The following is a 19,903-nucleotide window of genomic DNA, read 5'->3' on the forward strand; positions in this document are numbered from 1 at the left end:
ATGAATGGAGCCTACTATAAAAGATACAGAGGGTGAGCAATGCAGTGCAATAATGCATTGCATGTGCAAGATTCCTCAAATCTGATCACAGATGGTCTTTGTGATACAGTTAAAAAAAAAAAACAATAATGCAATAATAAAATAAACAAAATAAAAAGGAAAAAGTATATATGTTTTGATGAAATTAATACTTTATTAAATACTCACACTTAAGAAAAAATTGATCTCTCTAAAGATTTAAGCAGAATTCAAGCAGAATTATAAAAACAGCTGTTAAAGTAGCGCTCTAGTTAGCTGTAAATGATGGATGCTGATTAACTGAATCACCTTGACCTTCTACATCACTGGGGAAATCACTACTGTTAGAAACACTTTCACTATTAGCACTCTTGTATTAACTTTTAAATATTCTCATAGGCTAAGATGGATATTTCTTCTTGTGGGTGTATGCACCGACCATATTTGTGTAAAATGTTCTCAGGGAAAAAACATAAAAGTCGAAAGCATACAAAGTTTCATCCACTGACATAACTGCTCAGAGCGGGCACATGTTTCTTTAATAAGGATGAAAGCGCGGTGCTCTTGTAACTGGATCTTTCTGTAGCAGAAGGCTTTCCATCAAGGAACAGCAGGATCCTTTCCTTAACCCGGGAGCATCGGCACAGATTAGGTCGTGACACGCAACCTCAGATACACGCAAATTCAGACCCGTGTGACAGACACAGAGGATATCTGGATTAAATATACAGCGGTGAGGGCAGCGTAATGAACATCTGGAACACCTGTATTCTCTGCTAACACCTGTACGCCCTTCACCTCCTGACAATGTTTTCAACAAGGATGTGCTCCCCTCTGAGTTCATTCTCTGAATTCTGTGGGGCTAGAGGTCAGAGGTTAAAGGTTAGGGGTATTCCAGCTGGCAGCTAGGGCTGCAGTGGACTCCAGTGAGGAGTCATTCAGCGACTGGAACAGGGGTAGAAGGGGAGGGGGCGAGGCTTTTGTGTTTCATGGTTGATACTCAGCTCCCAAGGCCTTTTAATTTTCTGGCATGAATGATCTCCGCTTTCACATAACAATGCAAGCTGGAAGAGGAGATGTCTTTAAATTGCATTGTGTGGGCCTCTTGATTGCTAAAGCATCTATAATAAGTTTGGGTTTTTTTTATTTATGAATACCACGATTGCTCCTGAGGTCACCGGTAGTGGAAAACAACCCTGGAGTGGAATCTGAGCTTGATGTACAACTTTCACTGACATAAGAAAACTCTCCGTTTGCTTCTAAGTGGTAGGAAACACAGGTAGCAACTATAGACTGTATATAAACGATGGGCAAAAGTGCCATGACATCGCCTCATTTGTGAAGATCTGTTTTGAGGCAGTGGCATTTTGGCCTTTGCCAGCTTGATTTGGTTGAGTGGGTGAATTGCTAAATTAACAGCTACTGCAAGCAAGCCTGGTTACCAAGGTAACCGTACACTGAATGCTTGCAGACACATAAATAACAAATACAATATTAGACTCCCCCTCCACCAAAACTGGAAAAGAGACCATTACAGTGGCTGATATTACCATTAACTACAGGCTGTTTGATATTATTATGGTAGACAATTGCATTAAATTGCTCCAAGCAGCACACAGTCAAAGTCGAGGTTGGCAAACTCCCCCTGATAATGATCACTTAAGGCCTTAATTAAGTGTAAGGAGCTAAAAATACTGCTCATGAAAGGAGAAAATTTGCTAAAGACACCAAACTCTTACTATTAAAAAAAAGGCTAAACAGTTTTATTTTTACAATATTTACAGAATTGAGCATTTTGCTGTAGGTGTCTATGGAGCTGATTTTAGATCTAGCCTCAACAGAAATCAGAAAAACTGCAGTTTTTACCAATTCTGCTGGCTTCATTTTTCAGTCCAGATGTTACCATTTGTTAGCAAGTAGTGGCTGGACATGGCATATTATTTATCATATATTTGTCGAGCTAAAAGTAGAATGACTGAGTCAGTGAATGCTGGACATATCGACTTAAAATGTGACTATAGCTGCCCTGAAGTCATTACCACATGTTTAAAGTAAATCTAATGCTAGGTAAAGATAACAGCTGTGAACCTGAAACTGAATGTCTTTACTTACGGTTTCTGTTCTTCCCCCTTTTTTTTCTTTCTTTTGTTAGAAGGTCGGTTTCTTAATTACTGAAATAAGCCAGATGTGCCACGTGTTGGCATGATGTGTTTTCCAAAACATTAGTTCTCTTTGAGTGGAAAATCTCTTTAATGAGAAGCGCACAAAACACAGTAAATAGCCATTAAACTTAGTTTAACAGCTCCCATATGTTTACTGAGTTTGTGAGGGCTGTGATTGAGGGAAGGAGGAGGAGGGTGTACAGTGTGGCTGTGTGAGAGAGAAAAACAGAAAGACCACCTGAGATTTCCTTCTCATTATAGTCTATTATTTTCATGGAGGTGACACACATTGTCACAGCAATGTGATGGTTCTGAGTCAGCACAGGCAGCTGGCACAGCTAAGGACATCTTTCATGCAGATGGTCAGATCAGCTTTTCAGATTACCTGCCCTGGACAAAAAGAGTTTAGCCATTCCTCTGCGTCTCCTCCTGAACAATGAGCTGCCCACTCTTCTGTCATCAGTTACATAACAGATTGTTTTGTTTGGCTTCTGTGGAGCTGTGCAGATTCTGGTGCATCTCCCCTCGTCTACCTCAACTGCCATCAGTCCTATTGTTGCTGGAAAAAAGTTCCAGGCAATACCTGTGGAGCCAGATAGTCAGGTGGATCAGGGCCCCAGACTGACTGGCTCTGGTTACAAAAAAAAATGAAATCCCATCTGATCATGAGGAAATGGTTTATTAAGCACTCACAATGTTAAAGGCAGTGTCAAAGAAATAATGCTTGTGTAACTGTTACACAGATGGGTGGCTAATTCTTCATAACTACCCCCCCCCCCCCTTTCCCGGTCACCCAACCCGTCACTACACTTCACATTCGCCTCCCCTCTTCCATGGAGGTCCTTCCCCCAACCCTGTAATTCGTGCAAGAAAAATCCGCCGTGAGATGTCTGATGTGTGTTTAATGAGTGTTGGTGAAGCATCAATTAAGTTAATTGTAGATCATTGAGTTAATTTTAGTTATTTAGAAAACCCCAGCTTTCCTAAATGTTGTGAATGCGGGGGGATATGACGGAAGGCTGCGTGTAAAGACAGAGAGGTGGTTAGCCTCAAATACAGCCCTGCGCGCCGGGACAACCTTTATGGGATTTACTTATAGTAATGACGCTGATGATGAGGTTTTGGTGCTGATGATTGTTTTAGTGTGGGCAGGGAGAGTAACTTTTCTGTTTCCATTTGCTTTCAAACAGCGATACATAATGTGCTGAGGTCTAGTGTGGAGTCTGATGTCTCCAGCTGATTGCCACCTGTTAAATCTTGTGTTCCCTATTTGTTTCTTCAGCAGTGAAGACATCTTGATGAAGATGCCACTTTGAGTCAAGTAGAAACATGACAGCTGCATTCACGAAAGTCTAAGTGGTAATGGGCTGTTATTGGTTTCAGGGCGGAGCCAGGACTTAAAGCTGGAATGATATATTGATCTTTCCAGCTATGCATCATTCCTGCATGCAGTAGTCTTATATACACACTTATACAGGTCATGCAACAAGTGAGTCAAACATTAAGCTGCATGATGCAATGATCATTTAATTTAAAATGGGAGTTTTGTCAAATATTCATTTTGGTGGTTTCCCTCGTAAACTGCTGCAGGCTGCAACATTTGCAGCATGTTTTCTATCCCAGAATTACGGGAATAAATCATGACTTAATGCTGCGTTTAAACAGTTACAGACAGGCAATTTATTCTTGGCTCGCTTGTAGCATTTTGTGCAAAAACACTGTGTGACTGTGTGTTTCACAGTTTATTGGCATCAGCCTTTGCTTACTGACAACTCCCATTCGCTCTGGTCTTCATTGTTGCTTTTACATTTACTTAAATGCTTGTCATTCACATACTCACACATTAATACATCTCTGAGGGACAGGAAGAGGAAAACAATCATGCACTTGGCAGATGAAACCAGCATTTAAACATCTTTTATGCTGGTTTTGCTTCAACATGAAGTTCTTTACTGCACAAATGCAGGTAAAGTACAAGGTTATGTGCAGTTATTATTTGATCAAAATGAAAAACAATGTGGATTTCACAATTTTGATGAGACTTCTGGTTTTACTGAATAATAACTGCTTTTCTTTGAGCATGGAGAGAAAGAAAGTGGTTACAGAATGAAATGCAGGGGAGCAACCCTGAGAGTTCACTATCAGAGAATACCAATAAAAATTCATTTTGATAAGGTCAAAATATTCCACACTGGATATCTTATTATGCATCAGCATGAAAAGCACATGGAATTAGTTAGTCTGTAAGAAAATTAGCCTCAGTTGCTGCTGATAGTTTGTTGTTTTACAAAGGTAGTTTGTTTTTTTGTTTTTTAGCTACTATTAATTTTAATTGCATAATTTTTTTTTGCATGTTTTAAAATAAATGACTTAGAAATATATGCATATAATTCAAAGCTCACACATTTTTGCCACACAGATTTACATTAAGTGTTACTCTGAAAAACAACCTCCCTTAACTTTTCAGCTAATCCCACTGATTGTAAACTTCAGTTCAAAACACAGATTAAAAGCACTGCAGCACCTAGATGGGTTGAGTGATGCACCACTTACTCATAAAAAGGATCCGATTATTTTTAAACCTGTGGGACTGTTAGAAGTTCAGAGAGCACTGTCCTGTGGTCGGTCCATTGCTGGTTGCCTCTGGGTTTCACGTAGAAATGTTTGATGAGTATGTGCAGGGAATAAGGGCCAGATGGGTAAGAGCTGCATCGCACTATATTCATCAGAGCTCACCTTCAAGACTCCTTTGGATGTCTTAGGGTGTGGTTTCTATGAGATCACATGTGCAGGCCTTAATGTCTGATCATCAACATGCATGCATGTATGTCCAGATTATAAATAGCAAGTACTGTATGTTTTTCATAGACATTGACCTATACACACACACACACACACACACACACACACACACACACACGCACACACACATATATATACATACATACATACATACATACATACATACATATGAAAGCCCAAAACTATACATGAGTAATGTCCGCTATTTACAAATGGTCAATATATACTGGAAATCACAATCACTTTCATGTTTATCTTTGCAAAGACCAGATCTTATCTAAAGGAATAGTAAATTCTTATTAGCACCATGGTCCAGATGAGTACAGCTAGGTTACCATAGCATGCATACTTAAAGTTGTTCTAAGTAAAACAGTTTGTGTATTAACAAGGAAGAACCAAGTAGGTGGTTTTACTTTCTCTTTAGTCTTCATGCTAAGTTAGATCATCTCCTAGTAGCTTCACATTTACTATCCAAATATGAGAAAATATCTTTATCTGCTGTACTGTCCAAAGATCTGTCATCATTATTTATTTTTGTTTAGCTTGGAACATGAAAAATGCAATTTACTCTAACATGCATATGTAGACACTAAAGCTGGTACGCCAGAATGTCATACTAAGGAGGGTTCTTTACAAATCTAACCAGCTTGAAAGTGAATATTTGGTACCACCACATTTATTCCTAAAAACAGCCTGAACGTTCTACGAGAGGTCTTTTGGCCTTTTGGCCGTTTGTTAACATGGATGGTTCTTCAGGCTTGGTGAAGAACATTCAAATGTTAATGTCCAGGCTCTGGGGAGGCCAATCCATGACTGTGTGTTCCACTGTGCGCTTTTCTATTCAGGTATACTTTTACTGCATTGGCAGTTTGTTTGGGATCATTGTTATGCTGAAAAACAAAGCGGTTGCCAATCTGATGCTTTCCAGATGATATTGCATGGTAGATCAAAATCTGATGGCCCTTTTCTGTGTTCATAATTCAATCAATTTTGGAAACATCCCCAACACCACTGGCTGAGATGCAGCCCCAAAACATGACAGAGCCTGCACCATGTTTCTATCTGCCGTAGACATTTTTTTGTAGGCCTGCCACGTCTCCTTTTGTCCTCTACTTGATAAGTTTCCTTAATTTTTCAGAACACCTTTTCCATCATGCTGTGATATGACAGATTTTGGTTAACCTCTTAAGCCCCAAGCCTACCTGATCTCCTGCTTTTTGCCCCCGTATCAGGGGGCGTTGGGGCTTAAGAGGTTAATATCTCTTTGGAAATCAACTTGTTGGTGCAAACATAATGTGGCTTTGTTTTTTGTCAAAAGACAACAGTAGGAAAAGAGTGCCTTCTTAATGACTTACCTTCACTTCAGTTGATTTCTCTTTAACACAACAGCATAATGTTTTTCAGCATAAGGGTAGACCAGTCATTTCTTCCTGTTTAGTTTATTTTAGGAGGTTTTAAACTATTTTTAAAGACAGATTTACAATAAGTACCTTCAAAGATGTCTGGTATTTGCTTGCTTGAGGCGTGTTTTAGTAAAGAAGCAGACCACTCAGCGGGGGCTAGTCAAGCCAGACTGTCTCGTAATATTGGACACATGAATCTGATCGAGACTGCCGACATGCTGGAGCCGTCCCCTAAACCGAACAGGAAGTTTGTGTTGTATCTTACAGCTCCTGTACATTACGCTGAATCCTGTTGGCATGAGAAAATATTACCTTGGGTTAATTTAATGGATCCCCTGCTGCCATGATGAACAGTGAAAGACATTTAGCGAAGAGACACGACAGCAGTTTGACGGAGGCACTGCCAGAAATGCTAAAACACTGAGCTGAAATTAACTTATATTCCTCAGGGGTAAGCTGATTGAGGAAAATTATGGTTGTGTGCTTCAACTTACAGATGTTTAACATAAATCCCAGAGTTTGCATATCAGAAAGCAGCAATTCAGAATTGAGTTGTAATGTAAACAACTCAGTCTGTGCATCAAACATGAATGAATGAATGTTTTTATTCCGACGCAGTTTTGCAGTATGATACGATGTTGGCATGAAGAGCTGACAAACTCGTAGATGATTCAGTGTCTGTGGTGCCTGGCACTAAGATCACAGACCTATCATCTGCCTCCAATCTGGCCACATGGATGTGCATGTGAAGGGTGATTAGTCTGTTTAAATGATTAAAGCTGTACACAATAGGACTCCGTCTGAATCTGGGTAAGTTCTCATGAAAGTAAGCTGGTATGGGAAGTGTGTGCATTTTTTTTTTTTGCTTTGTGGCACTGTAACATTATACATATGTCAAACTTGATTTTACATATGTGTAATGTAAAATCCACACTCAGGATTTAAAGTAGGACCAGTATAAAGTAGGTCCTGCAGTGATGTACACGTATTCAAAAAGGCTATTGTGTATTATTGTATCTTATAGCCTATAAGTAAGTAAGTGTAGATTTTTAGGGGATGCAGGAAACACGTCCCCTCAGTTTATTCAAAATTCATCCATGATCTTAGCAGCTGCACATCATCTACGATGTTTTGCACCCAGGCAGATAACAATGGAGGAATTCTAAGGAAAAAGAAAGATGAGGTCTCTTATCATAAGATTTTTCTCAAAAGATGGAAGCTGAGCTCAAGCCACTGTGTTGTGTTTTTTGAGCTTACAAACTAATCTTAGGATTAGGTTGCCTGTCCTTCTTATTTACAGTCAGCCTAAGTGATGTAGCTGAGATCTTAAATTCATCATCCCTAATAGAGGGGGAATGTTTATAGCACGCAGAATGTTTTCAATATGGGAACAAATCTGAGCTAATTAAGTTCAACCGATGAATGAAAATACAATAATTTATCTGCACATTTATAGATGCATTATTGGCGTGATATCAGACCAGATAATCAACTCATCGCACTTTGACTCTCATGCCTGTAAGTTGAACACAAAAAAGGACAGACAAGTAAATCGGGTCTATATGTGTGTTAGAATAATTATTTGAAAGACATGCAGAATGCTCAAGAGTCTCATTGTACCTTAATTACTGCATACTTACCAATGTAATATATGAGATGAACACAAAACAGGGCTGTGCATGAGGTGGATGTCATTGTTTTACAGGAATAAACCAAAATATTGGACAAACTCAAATAGAACCTGATCTCGTTACAGCAAATGTCAGGAAAGGGATCATATCATTACATTGCAAAGATTAGCAGATTTTATGGCAGTGCATGCCACTGTGGAGACATTTCAATCAAAACTACAAATGTCAACCTGGTGGTGGTGCTAGTCATTAGGCTTCATCAGCAGAGGATCATAAATATCTTCACAGCACTTCATGACAGTTCTCAGAATAGTTGAGATATTTCAGTGAACAATTCGTGATGTTACACAGTTGTGATACACAGCAGGGCATTAAACCCAATGAGAGAGAAACGATGAAAATATGTTATAAAAAGATTATTAAAACAGAGAGCAGGAAAACCAAACTCTGTGGAAAATGCAGTGTGCAACTGTGTGAGTGTATTGAGTTAAAACTACCAGTGGTAAAATGTGCTTGCACTTCACGGAGAATGATTTTATAGATGAATATGAGTGTGATTTGTTACCATCTTTCTGCACACAATGACAGCAGATGATCTCTGAACTCATCACCAGCGAATGATGTTCAGATAGAAAACTGCAGTTTAATACAATGCTGCAAATGTAACCAAGTACAGAAAGAAAGGATAATCCACTGGTGCTTGCTGCTAACTAGCTGACATATATACAGTCATGTATACAATAGTTACTGAGGTTAGATACCGTCGTCGTACAGACGTACTTGGAGAAACTACTGCTGCATGATAATAAAGTTTATCTCTTACTCTCAGTAATAAAGACAAGGAGCTTTACAGCCTTGATAAGGGAGATAATTGCATCAAATGTAATTACAATATTGTATATTTATTACATATTTTAGCTGTGTTTGCATAACTGTGATAAATTAAAACAAAGAAAAATATAGGATGATATAAATAAGAAAAACATTTTATATTTGACATGTTCTGCTCAGTTACATGGAGTGTACTTTGACACTTTGACAGAAAGAGGAATTTTAATGGCACCAACACAAAACACAGGCGAGATTAGAAATGATAAGTTACTTACAGCTGGCACTTGGAGGATACAAAGGTCGGGACAGCAGGTTTATAGATAGATCTTTGGTCCTTTGTTTCAGTAGCAGGTGATCAAAAGGTAATCTTGTTCCAAACACTGAGCTGCCAGCACGAAGACGCACCATGTTCAGGTGAGAAATCTCTTCAAAGATTCAGCTGGTTTTTAATGCTTATAGATTAGATGAGTTGTTTTTGTAAGTTGACAGGGATCTGTGTTTATGAAGTATGAAGTTGAACTCTAGCAATTAACCTAAATTGGTTCCCCTGGTAGGATTTCTCTAATCGTCTGTGTTTCGCTGATACTTGGCATCACAGCAAAGCCTTGGGTATGTATATATTACTTCTAGTCTTATATTACATTGAAATAAATCAGACTTACTGTTACTTTTAAACATATTTTTTATGGTTAATAGTATTTATTTGAATTGTAATCCTGTATTATTTGTGCTCTTCTCTCAGAATAAACTTTCAGATGAAGTCTTCCAGAAAGCTGTCATGTGAGTTGAAGTTTCTTAAACTAAAATAAAGGTTCTCACGTTTGCTTAGGCTGATAAAAACAAATGGTGTGTGATACTCATTTCAGGTCTATAGATGAGAGAGGTAGGCCAGCCTGGGCAGTGGCAGTTGAGCCTCCTGAGGATATGGATAGGACCCACTATGATATTGACCCCAACATGAAGATCTGGAAGAGTATGAGAAGCAGCGGACAGAAGAAAAAATATCTGAAGGCTGAGGAAGACCTGGATGAGCTGTACCATCCCTCAACGGGTAATCTCCTCCGAGGTCGAAACCAAAACTTGGATGTCCCCCCTGTTGTCCAGGCTGAGCCGCTGATACCTCAGATGGCGGTTAAAATTCAGGCCAGGGTTCACCTTGAGCCTGAGGAGGACATGGATGCTGTCTACCACAAAGAACCAGTCAGGCCGGTCTTCCACCAGGACAACATCAGAGCTGCCTATCCTGTCAATTTTCCACCTCAGAAGCACACTGAGCCAGAGGAAGATTTGGATATGATCTACCATCGCTGATCTTCCAACAACTCAGCTCTTTATCATTTAAGTTTATGTAGCTGCAACTGAGTAAAAAAAAAAAAAAAAAATCAAGAGCTTCATTTGATTCAATTACACTGCCTTAAAGCTTCACTAAGCAAGAACACCTAAATCTGTGTCACTCATATGCATCTTGATGATAAAGATACTGTAAACACTCCCATCAGAGACTGTGTTTCATTTATTTATTGATATAAACATATAATGCAGAAATCAGTTATAAAAATATAGATTGTATTTACAGCAGTGATTACAGATTTGAAATAAATGCATCTGAATTCACAAAATATGATGGTTTTGACTGTAAAGAATTCAATTAGTGCCTAATATCACAGAACAACAGAAAAATAAAAACTGAAATCATCAAATGTGTTCAAAATGTGTGTGTGTGTCACTGTAGCTGCTCAGCAGGAATGACCCCCTTCTTCAGTATCAGATTACCATACAGAGCTGTCTCCCTGAGGAAAATCATAAAGACACAAATGTAAAAAAAAAAAGAAAGAAAGAAAAAGAAAAAAGCCTTTTGTGTTGATTTTAAACTTTAGCGTGCAGACCATAATCTCCATAATTAAACTAGCTCCAGGCCTGTGCAATGATATCCAGATTTGTTCATGACAATGAAGCGATTAAAATCAGTGCAACAGTCTGATTATCGAGATGAGACACTTCTTGATTCATGATGCTGTAGGTTTGCTAATTTATGAAAAAAAAACAAAAAAAAAAACCCAACAACAACTGACAGATAAATCATGAGAATGATTTCTAGCACGGATCATCTTTTTCTTTCTTTTTTACAAACAGAACCATTTCTACACTTGATTTTGAAACATAGAAGTGCACTTTTAGCAATGCAACTCAATCTAGCTGTTCTTAGACTCAAATAGAGGCAGAGAAAATACACCAACCCTGTTGCCACAACAGCGTAGGCCTTCTTGGCTCGTTCATAGAAAGCAAACCTTTCCACCTTCTCAAGAGAAACCTGTATATAAACAGAAATCAGCACACAGAGAGTCACAAATCAAATGAACACACACTCATTTTGTTTCACTTAATAACAGGGTGAACGGGTTGTCTTACCTGAGAGCCTGCCTGGCTCAAGAGCTGTTCGTAGGTGTCCCACACAGGCACAGCTAAACCTCTCTGCTTGTCACTATCTACTAGATCCATAACTGCAGCCTGTGAAAGCATGCAGCACAGATTTTACATGATATGAAATAAATATTAAACAGTCAGGCACAAAAACGACAGAAGGTCTATGCAGATGCTTTAGCTCAGTACCGGAGAGGGGACATAGGTGTCCAGGGGCAAAAGCTTCAAAACAGCCTCCATAAGCCGTGGGATCCCCAACCCTGCATAAAGGTTAGACACAGTCTGAACGATAAACTTGAAGCACACACACACACATTTTTTTTTTTATAGGCAGGTGTATTTACATACCGTCAGCCCTTATCTCCTTTGGGCCACATGCACAAATAGAAGATGCTGGGAAATTAGCATCAGCAAGCACTGAAAATAATTAAACGAGTGAGTGACTTCATGAAGAGTGAGTAAAATCTCTGTAACTGTGCCGTGTAGCTACAGGTTAATGATCCTTTTTACGTGGTGTTGACATAAACTCGGATTAGCACAGCAGTGTGCAACATGCCTACAAGCAGAGGGTATACAGGTCACTGCTGTTAGCAGCTCTGTATGCGTGTAATTATCATACCCAGTTCATCCCCGTGGCCCATTTTAGCGAGAGCATACAGAAGTTCAGGTGATAAAACAGAGGGGATTCCTCTTAGCACGACCATTCCTGCAGCCTCAAAACACCATTGACTGTAGAAAAGGTTTTCTACAGTCAATGCAAAACACGGAGAATCGGAGACGGCTCAAGCGACGCGAGAGTAGTACCTGTAGCCAACTTCCGTCTTCGTTTGTGACATGCTAGAAACATAAAATTACCAATTTAGGAAGAAAAAAAAACTTTTAAGTTTTAAATGTTAACTGTTATGGCGGAAGATTCAGTCGCCAAGCTAAGATTTCAAACTCTTATTATTTTTCGTTGTTGGTTTGTCGGATAAAGAGTTTAGTAGCTTTAGCAATAACTATCTTGACAGTCTTCCTCAGATGAAAATAAACGCATCACGTGCTAAAACTGATGAATCTGATTGGTTAGCTCACTTTTCTTAAAATTTAAATACAGTCTCAAAAATCCGAAAGCCCAGTTTTTGGAATAAATAAATAATAGCATAAAATACTAATGTGGCCTAAACGAGTACTAAATACGCTTATAAATAGTTTGTGTTTTCTTTTTGCTTCAGTTAGTAAAAGTTATCTAACCACACTGTGCTTATGTGAATCTATAAAGCAGGGTCGCGTTGTTCGCCTGTAGTCTGGTGTAATTAATCTTAGGTCCGTGTTGTTTCTGACACCCTTGGGTGGGCATAATTCAAAGCAGACACCGGTGAACGTGTTATTCCGACCCGATCTGTGACGCCAAGAATGTGAGATAATGAAAATATTTGTACGATGAAAACCACACTCCACCCGGCTTGTTTCATCTGGGCCAGAAATGCTCTCAGCTGGATGACAAGAAAAAAATGCTGAGGAATCCTTTCCATGACCGCAGAGCCAGCCCGGTGCTGATCTGCATATAAAAAGGCTTTTTAAAAAGTAAAGTCACAGTTGCAGGCTTGTGGGCTTTTACACTGAATTTATAGATGCTGGTAATAATGCACCGAAGAAACACTGGCGCTTTATTGCTCGCATTTAATTTGCAAATACATATCCACGATCTGCATTTATCTTATATCCGAGTAAATGACTATACAAATCCTTATGTTTTGCTTTCGTTAACTAGCTATAACCTTACTTTTTAAGTTTGTATGTAACTTCTCATGAGAAAATATTGCTCTGCTTACTAAATGCAGCTGCCTGAATTTTAATGCATGCAAACGGATTATAACGCGGACATAAAAGCTGAGATATCCGGGCATGACTGGCACTGCTGCACTGCTGTTTAGGAAGATAAGAGTTTTTGGGGGGCTGCTGAGAAGGAGAAAAGGCCCTTTGCGGGAGTCAGGCCTGTCTGCCAGACTTGAGAGCCCCTTCACCCTCCCCGGACCCACGCTGCTCTCTCTTTATTCCGGCTTCTTTAAATGAGTTTATCACGCTACGAGGGTCCACGCTGCCAAAATGTAACGTTTTGCTTCCTTTGTCTGCGAAGAGCCTCAATTGAGTCTACATTTATTATTTTGACCTTTCGGTAGCCTCAAAGAGAGGTTTCTTTTCGGGCCCTCTCTGCGGACTTTTGTGCTTCCCTGCGGAGAGAAGAGACCAGTTTTTTTTCACCCCCCTCTCCTTTTTAAAGGTTTGTTTCAAGGGGCTGACAAGAAAGCAAGCTCCAGGGGAATATTGAATAAAAAAAATCAATTAGGACACGGACTTGTGGAGATATGGGGCACCGCCGTGTGAAGATCAGAGAGAAAGAAGGTGCCTCCTGATGACTGGAGCGGCAAAAGAAAGTGCGCACTAACCAAATTTGTTCTGGTGTTTTCTTTGAAGTGAAAATTGTGGGTTTATGTGGCCCCGAAGATCCTCACTCAATATGTGATGGGGAACTCTTAACTTAACTCTTAACTTATCTATAGTTTTTTTATATATTTTTTTATTTTATTTAAATTACTTATCAGTAATTTACAGAGGTGGCAAGAGCATCCAAATATCAATAATATCGATACCAACGCTAGTATTGGACTCATACTGTATATGATCGATACATTTTTCCTTATCATCTAAGTTCTGTATATAAGTGTGTTAAATTTATATTTCCTTTGATGGAAATGAAGAAAAAACATGCTCTATGAAAAAATGTCTGAACTTTATTGTGTTGACTCTCCCATCTGTTTTATTTATAACCTGTAGCACATTTAAAGTTCAATAAAAACCCCTAACATTTTGATGTTCTAAAAAAAAAGTTATAAAATGAAAGGTGTGTTTTGTTGGGTTATTGTTGTGGAAAGTTAAAATCACAGTTTAGTGGTTATTAAAATGTGTCCAAAATTTGGCACGCTGATGATGATTCATCTCATAAATCACGACACACTCCCTTTCCTTTATAAGCTCCCTTTATAGGTTAAACATATCACCACGCATCAGAAATACTGGTCGGGTATCTACTTGGTATCAGTCATCAAAAAATTTGGGAGTATGGCACAGAGCTAGTAATTTAAGAAGAAAAAAAGACAGCTGACACTTTATCCCAAGCCCGATGCAAACGGCACCATTTATTTTGAGCAAAGTGTGATATAGTGTTACATTTTCCTTTGATCTTATTGAATATATAAAACCCAGACTTGTATTTTAGTGACTTCATAGCTGTGAATTTGACCTTTGCTTGTCCAGCTCGGTGTGTCTCTCAGTCCTGTGGGCCGACCAGAGGACTTACTGGCCATGTCGCGTTTTCCTGCACTTGTTTACAGCGCAAGCGGGCCACCTAGCGGTCTGAAGGCCACGTGCCCATGATGTGACTTTCCTGTTCCACCACATCCCAATGGTGCTGTAGTGGATTGAGATCTGGTGCCTATGTAAGTGATTTGACTACAGTAAATTCAAGGTTATTTTCAAGAAACCAGTTTGAGAGGATCTGAGTGTTATCCTACTGGAAGCAGCCATCAGAAGACCAGTATACTGTGGTCCTAAAAGGGATGGAAATGAGGAGTGGTGTCCTGCTACTGCGGCCATTCTTCAAGGTTTGATATGAACACTCAAATTTGTAACATAAACAAAAACTGCTGCTTAGTTCCTGTAACCTCCTATAAAGAAAAAAGAAAAGAAAAAAATCCATCTCTGAGAAATGCAAAGTTTCCAATATAGGTGCGGTGCTCAGTTTGAGCTTCAGCAGGTCCTCTTGCCTGAAGGCACTGGGTTGCTGCCACGTGACTGGTTGATGAGATATTTTTGTATTAATGAGCAGTCGAACCTGCGTACCTAACAAAGCAGCTGGTAAGCATGTGCTTTGTTAGCATGTTACAAATCAGCCCCTGCTTGCCAATAAGCAAACACAATGTTTATGAAATTGGAAAAATATATGTAAAATATGAAAAATGTTTTATGGAATAAACTAATATGTTTACGAGTGAATAATTAATAAAGTCTTCCCATGTCTTCTTGCCTTAAGAGTCACTCCCAGGGTTTATTTGTAAAATGTACAGAATAACTTGCCTACAAAATACAAATGTTTGACAAATGAAAAGGCAAAGTCAGTACATGTCACATGCCCTACACCACCTGCTACACACTGACTATAATCACAGAGATCAAATCATATTCACATTCAACCCCCTTGCACCCAGACTCCATTTGATTTTGATGCTGATCCTCGTCAGATGGGGCTTCAGTGAGAAAGACACTCTTGTGCACTCACATGGTGGCAAATCCTAGTCCCAGCAGCTGGCAAATTCCAATAATCCTGGATTTTTGCATCACTCAGCATATTACACATAAGGAAGTGAGCCACTGATATCAGAAACTTTGTGTTCTTGACTGTGATCTTCATCTGCTCCTTTTCTAATTGTCCTGGAAACTGGCCTTTCTCTTCTCCACAAAGGCAGTCATGCCTTCTTTACGGTCATCCTGTAGGGAAGGGAAAAAAACAAAAAACAAAACAACAGTAGATCATGGATTGATTATTAAAATCTTACTCCACTGTTTTCACTTAATCCCATATTAGTTCTTCTACTCACCGTTGCAAATGTAGCATGGAATAAGCGCTTTTCCAAGCGATTCCCCTCAGCCAGAGTCAGTTCAAAAGCTGCCGTCACACAGAGGATGAGTCAGATAAAACATCCAACATATTCAGCTCAGTCGGTTTTAGAATATTTAGCCTTTTAAAATGTGCATACCTGCGTTAACAGCCTCTTTAGCCATAGCAGACACGAGTTTGGAGTTGGCAGCGATCTTCTCTCCACATTTTACGGCTTCAGACACCAGCTGGTCCACGGGATAAATTTTACTCACCAAACCTAAGAAATGCAAAGATACACAGTTGAGAACAATAAATATAATAAGTCAGTTTATTTGACACACTATTCATGTCACATTTTGTTTAAAAGCAGACTCTGTGAGGTTTAGCTTTGCTGTTATCCAGATGCAAAACTATTCAATACCTTCCTGTATGTAAAAGTACCAGAACCACAATCTAGAAATAATCTTTTTTAAGAAATGGTTGTTTCTATAAAGCAGACTTATATAAAGACTCAACTTGTAGAACCTTAAGCGCCTTTGTAGTGCTCTTTGTCATTACCTGATTGCTTTGCCTCTTGAGCACCAATCCTGTCCCCTGTTAGTACCATTTCCATCGCCAGGGATTTGCCCACTGCACGTGTCAGCCTCTGGGTGCCACCCGCCCCTACAGGCAGAGAGAAGTTAAGGTGCCAATAAACCGGCCTCAGTGATGTCATCACACAGATACAGTCATTTATACTTGTTAAGGTGCAAAAAGCCACTGCAGTATTCTCCTACGCAATAGGTGTTGCCACTCAGACAATAACGCGTCATACACGCTGATAAGGAAGAAGAAGAAGTCAAAACCAGAAGCCAAGACTTTGTCGAGTGTTTTTTTCTTTTTTGCAAAGTTTCTTCCACAAATTCAAACAATTTTCAATTTTCAAACAATTCCAACATCTTCCTCTTTGTGTCAGTATGTCTCTGAGTTTCTGTGCAGGATCCTCATTAAAACGGCACAGCAGGCCAATGCGCCATAAAGATTGTGTCTCGCGACACAGGATGTCATGTGAAAACTGTCACACGCGACCTACAACTTAAGTGACACGATGAGCAGAAAAGCTTTACAATCGACTGCTCAAAAAGCCAGCCTCTAGTAAAGAGGTGCAGTTTAACAGAAAAGTACAGTAATCCATAAATTAGACTTTACCAGGAATGGTCCCCAGCAGGATTTCTGGTTGGCCAAACTGAGCCTTCTCCCCGGCGAAGATAATGTCACACATCATAGCAAGCTCGCACCCTCCACCGAGCTGAAAGAGCAGAATGCACGCATAAAAACACCAAAGCAGGAGCTGTTTAGATGATACAACTGAACATATTACTTCTGTTGTCCTTAGTTTTAACAATGATGCCCCTCTACAGTAGAGGTGGGAATCACCATACATCCCACGATACAATATTATCACGATACGATATCATCACAATACTTAACGCACGATACGATATTGCAATTTTTTTAAATATTTTGCGATATTCAGATTCTGTACATAAAGATAAACTTTATCAATATTCATTTTATCTAATATCAAAGTCTCGCACTCGGTCTTTCTCTCATTTCAGTCAGTTTTATTGTTGACAAACTGAACAGTTTGCATTACAGTCTAGTCCAACTTAACTGAATGCAACCATCTGGTACAATTATAGCTATTCTGAACTATGCAATTTATGAAAACTATGCAGCCCATTCCGCAACTGAAGAATTTGAAAGTAAATTAAAACAAAATATAATTTTACATTGAATAAAAAAGTTTTAAACTTAATTAAAATAAAACATGTCTTAAATTAAAATAAGTAAACTGTCATGTTGCTACCCAAAAAAAAAAGTTAAACACATTTGGACAGTGAAGGAATGTCAGGATTCTTGCTCAGAAAAAGGATCAACATGCTCTGAAGTCAGAGCACAAAAACCTTTTTTGTAACAAAATATCGATTTCTGCTGTTCCTGTATCGATACATTATTAGCAAACAAAGTATACTACACAGTATCGATTTTTTCCCCCACCCCTACTCTACAGTGTGACATCCACTTTCTGAGCCTCGAAACTGTCCTGCAAAGAGCCCAACCAGGAACGCTCGGATTTTTGAAGAATTAAAAATGGCTACCAACCCAACCTGATCCCCCACTTATCAACAGTAACAAGCCTACATGAAAATCCCAGAAGTCAAAACAAACAAAGAAAAAAAACAAAAAACAAAACTTGAAACCTACAGCAAATCCATTGACAGCTGCTATCACAGGCTTCTTCACCGTGGACACTCTGTTCCAGTGAGCCAGGAAGTTTCCACCATAACACTCCTGGAAGGTTCGATTCTGCATCTCTTTAATGTCTGCTCCAGCTGCAAAAAAGTCCACACCAAACTCAAGTTCACTTAAACAGTTTTACGTACCTTCACAAAGGAGGAAATCTGCAAATAAAAGGACAGAAAAAAGTCCTCACCAGCAAAGGCCTTTTCGCTGCCAGTGATGACGACAGCACCGACGTCTCCATCAGCTTCAAACGCATCCAGCGCCTGTCCCACCTCCTTCATCAGCCCGTCGCACAGAGCATTGAGAGCCTTAGGTCGGTTCAGCTGAATGAAACCCACGTTTTTCTTCTTGCCTCGCTTTTCCACCAAAATATGCTCATAGTTACCACCTGCATGAAGACGGAATTCAACATTAACGAAAAACTTCCAATGTAACTTGTGCTGTTACTGTCCTCATTTTATGTTTTAATATTTTATTTTGAAAGTATTTTATAATAATACAGCAAAAACAACAAGGCAAGATAAAAGCTTTAATGTCTGATCTGACCACCCTGGACATTTAATTCCTCTTGTGTAACTGCGTGGGATAAGATCAAGGCTGCAGCTCATGCTCAAGTTATCAAGGTCGATTATTCAAGAAACAGTTAAGGATTAACACCAACAGCCTAGTAGTATGGCTTCAGACAGTGAGCAAAGTTACAGCATTTATTTGTATTAAATGTTCAAATTACTCTGCACCTTTAACCTGGTATTTAGAGCTAGAGTCTCATTAAACTGAGGCTCACGTCTTTCAGGACAGACACAAAGAAGTACCAGAAGATTGCCCTGAAGAACAAATGTGATCACACAAAATATTGAATATGCAGTGTATATCGTTTTCTCCTACTTGTATGTTTCAACAGACCCCCCCCCTCCCTCCATTTACCATTTTCCTGAAAAACATACACAAATGAGGGGTGCCAAAATTTTTGCACAGTCCTGTATGTGCAGACAGTTATTATGGGACTTCTGACCGTCAACTCTGCACAAATCCGTTAAAAATCCACCGACTTTGCGGTTGTCTATAACAGGCTGTTACTGAATGATTGCTCAGTGTTGTGTAATTCCAAAATGGCTCTTCTTGTGTGAGCCAAACTCCACCAGGTCACATAAACTTCAAACAAAATCATCAGAAAATAAATGTAAAAAAAAAAAAAAAAAAAAAATAGCAGCAATAACAGTAACAATAATAATAATAATGATGATTGCAAAGACTAAACGGTCAGCACCTGGAAGATGCCACGTTCAAATTCCCTTTGCAAACCGCACACAACACAACATTGACAAAAGTGGGGACTTTTTCACACAGTAAAGACTTTGCGATGCAAAAACACCACCAACAACACATAAACTGTTGGCCTAAACGTGAAGCCGTCGCACAGACAGTGACGCAGGTTTTTGACATTGTAGCAGCTGTTGGTGCAGCTGCAACAAACTGACCCCTGCAGACACGGTGGAGCTTAAACCACAAACACACAAAAACACCTGAGCTGTAGAGGCGGGCTGCGGATAGCACGGCTGGGGCAGCTTGGTAGGGCTTCAGCAGCGAAGCAGCACTTCGACAGAGGAAAGCCATGACAGCAGGATGGACGTCAGATAAGTTGCTTCGGGAGCAGCTAGCAGCTCTCGCTCGCCTCCAGTTGGTTCTTATTTGTTGGTGTTGTCCGTAAAC

The 19,903-nt window shown here is 39.5% G+C and overlaps 3 protein-coding genes across 3 annotated transcripts; 1 reads left to right on the top strand and 2 right to left on the bottom strand.

The window, feature by feature from the left end:
- The first annotated feature begins 5,185 nt into the window (after positions 1-5,185).
- On the top strand, positions 5,186-10,342 carry LOC146505310 (uncharacterized). The gene is made up of 5 exons (XM_085182288.1): positions 5,186-6,158; positions 6,235-9,261; positions 9,402-9,456; positions 9,590-9,627; positions 9,714-10,342. The coding sequence occupies exons 2-5, from the start codon at positions 9,254-9,256 to the stop codon at positions 10,156-10,158; spliced, it is 546 nt and encodes a 181-aa protein (XP_085038414.1). The 5' UTR covers positions 5,186-6,158; positions 6,235-9,253; the 3' UTR covers positions 10,159-10,342.
- Positions 10,343-10,383: 41 nt separating this feature from the next.
- Positions 10,384-12,319, bottom strand: fuom (fucose mutarotase). The gene is made up of 6 exons (XM_085182290.1): positions 11,888-12,319; positions 11,617-11,685; positions 11,458-11,528; positions 11,257-11,355; positions 11,085-11,158; positions 10,384-10,637 (listed from the first exon to the last, which is right to left on the bottom strand). The coding sequence occupies exons 1-6, from the start codon at positions 11,970-11,972 to the stop codon at positions 10,571-10,573; spliced, it is 465 nt and encodes a 154-aa protein (XP_085038416.1). The 5' UTR covers positions 11,973-12,319; the 3' UTR covers positions 10,384-10,570.
- A 3,008-nt stretch (positions 12,320-15,327) lies between these two features.
- echs1 (enoyl CoA hydratase, short chain, 1, mitochondrial) lies at positions 15,328-19,891 on the bottom strand. The gene is made up of 8 exons (XM_085182285.1): positions 19,717-19,891; positions 18,384-18,581; positions 18,155-18,282; positions 17,096-17,195; positions 16,466-16,570; positions 16,065-16,184; positions 15,906-15,973; positions 15,328-15,795 (listed from the first exon to the last, which is right to left on the bottom strand). Exons 1-8 carry the CDS (start codon positions 19,805-19,807, stop codon positions 15,730-15,732), a joined length of 876 nt encoding a protein of 291 aa, XP_085038411.1. The 5' UTR covers positions 19,808-19,891; the 3' UTR covers positions 15,328-15,729.
- Between the last annotated feature and the right edge of the window lie 12 nt (positions 19,892-19,903).

This window comes from Neolamprologus multifasciatus, chromosome 13 (assembly GCF_963576455.1).
Source record: "Neolamprologus multifasciatus chromosome 13, fNeoMul1.2, whole genome shotgun sequence".
Lineage (NCBI taxonomy): Eukaryota > Metazoa > Chordata > Actinopteri > Cichliformes > Cichlidae > Neolamprologus > Neolamprologus multifasciatus.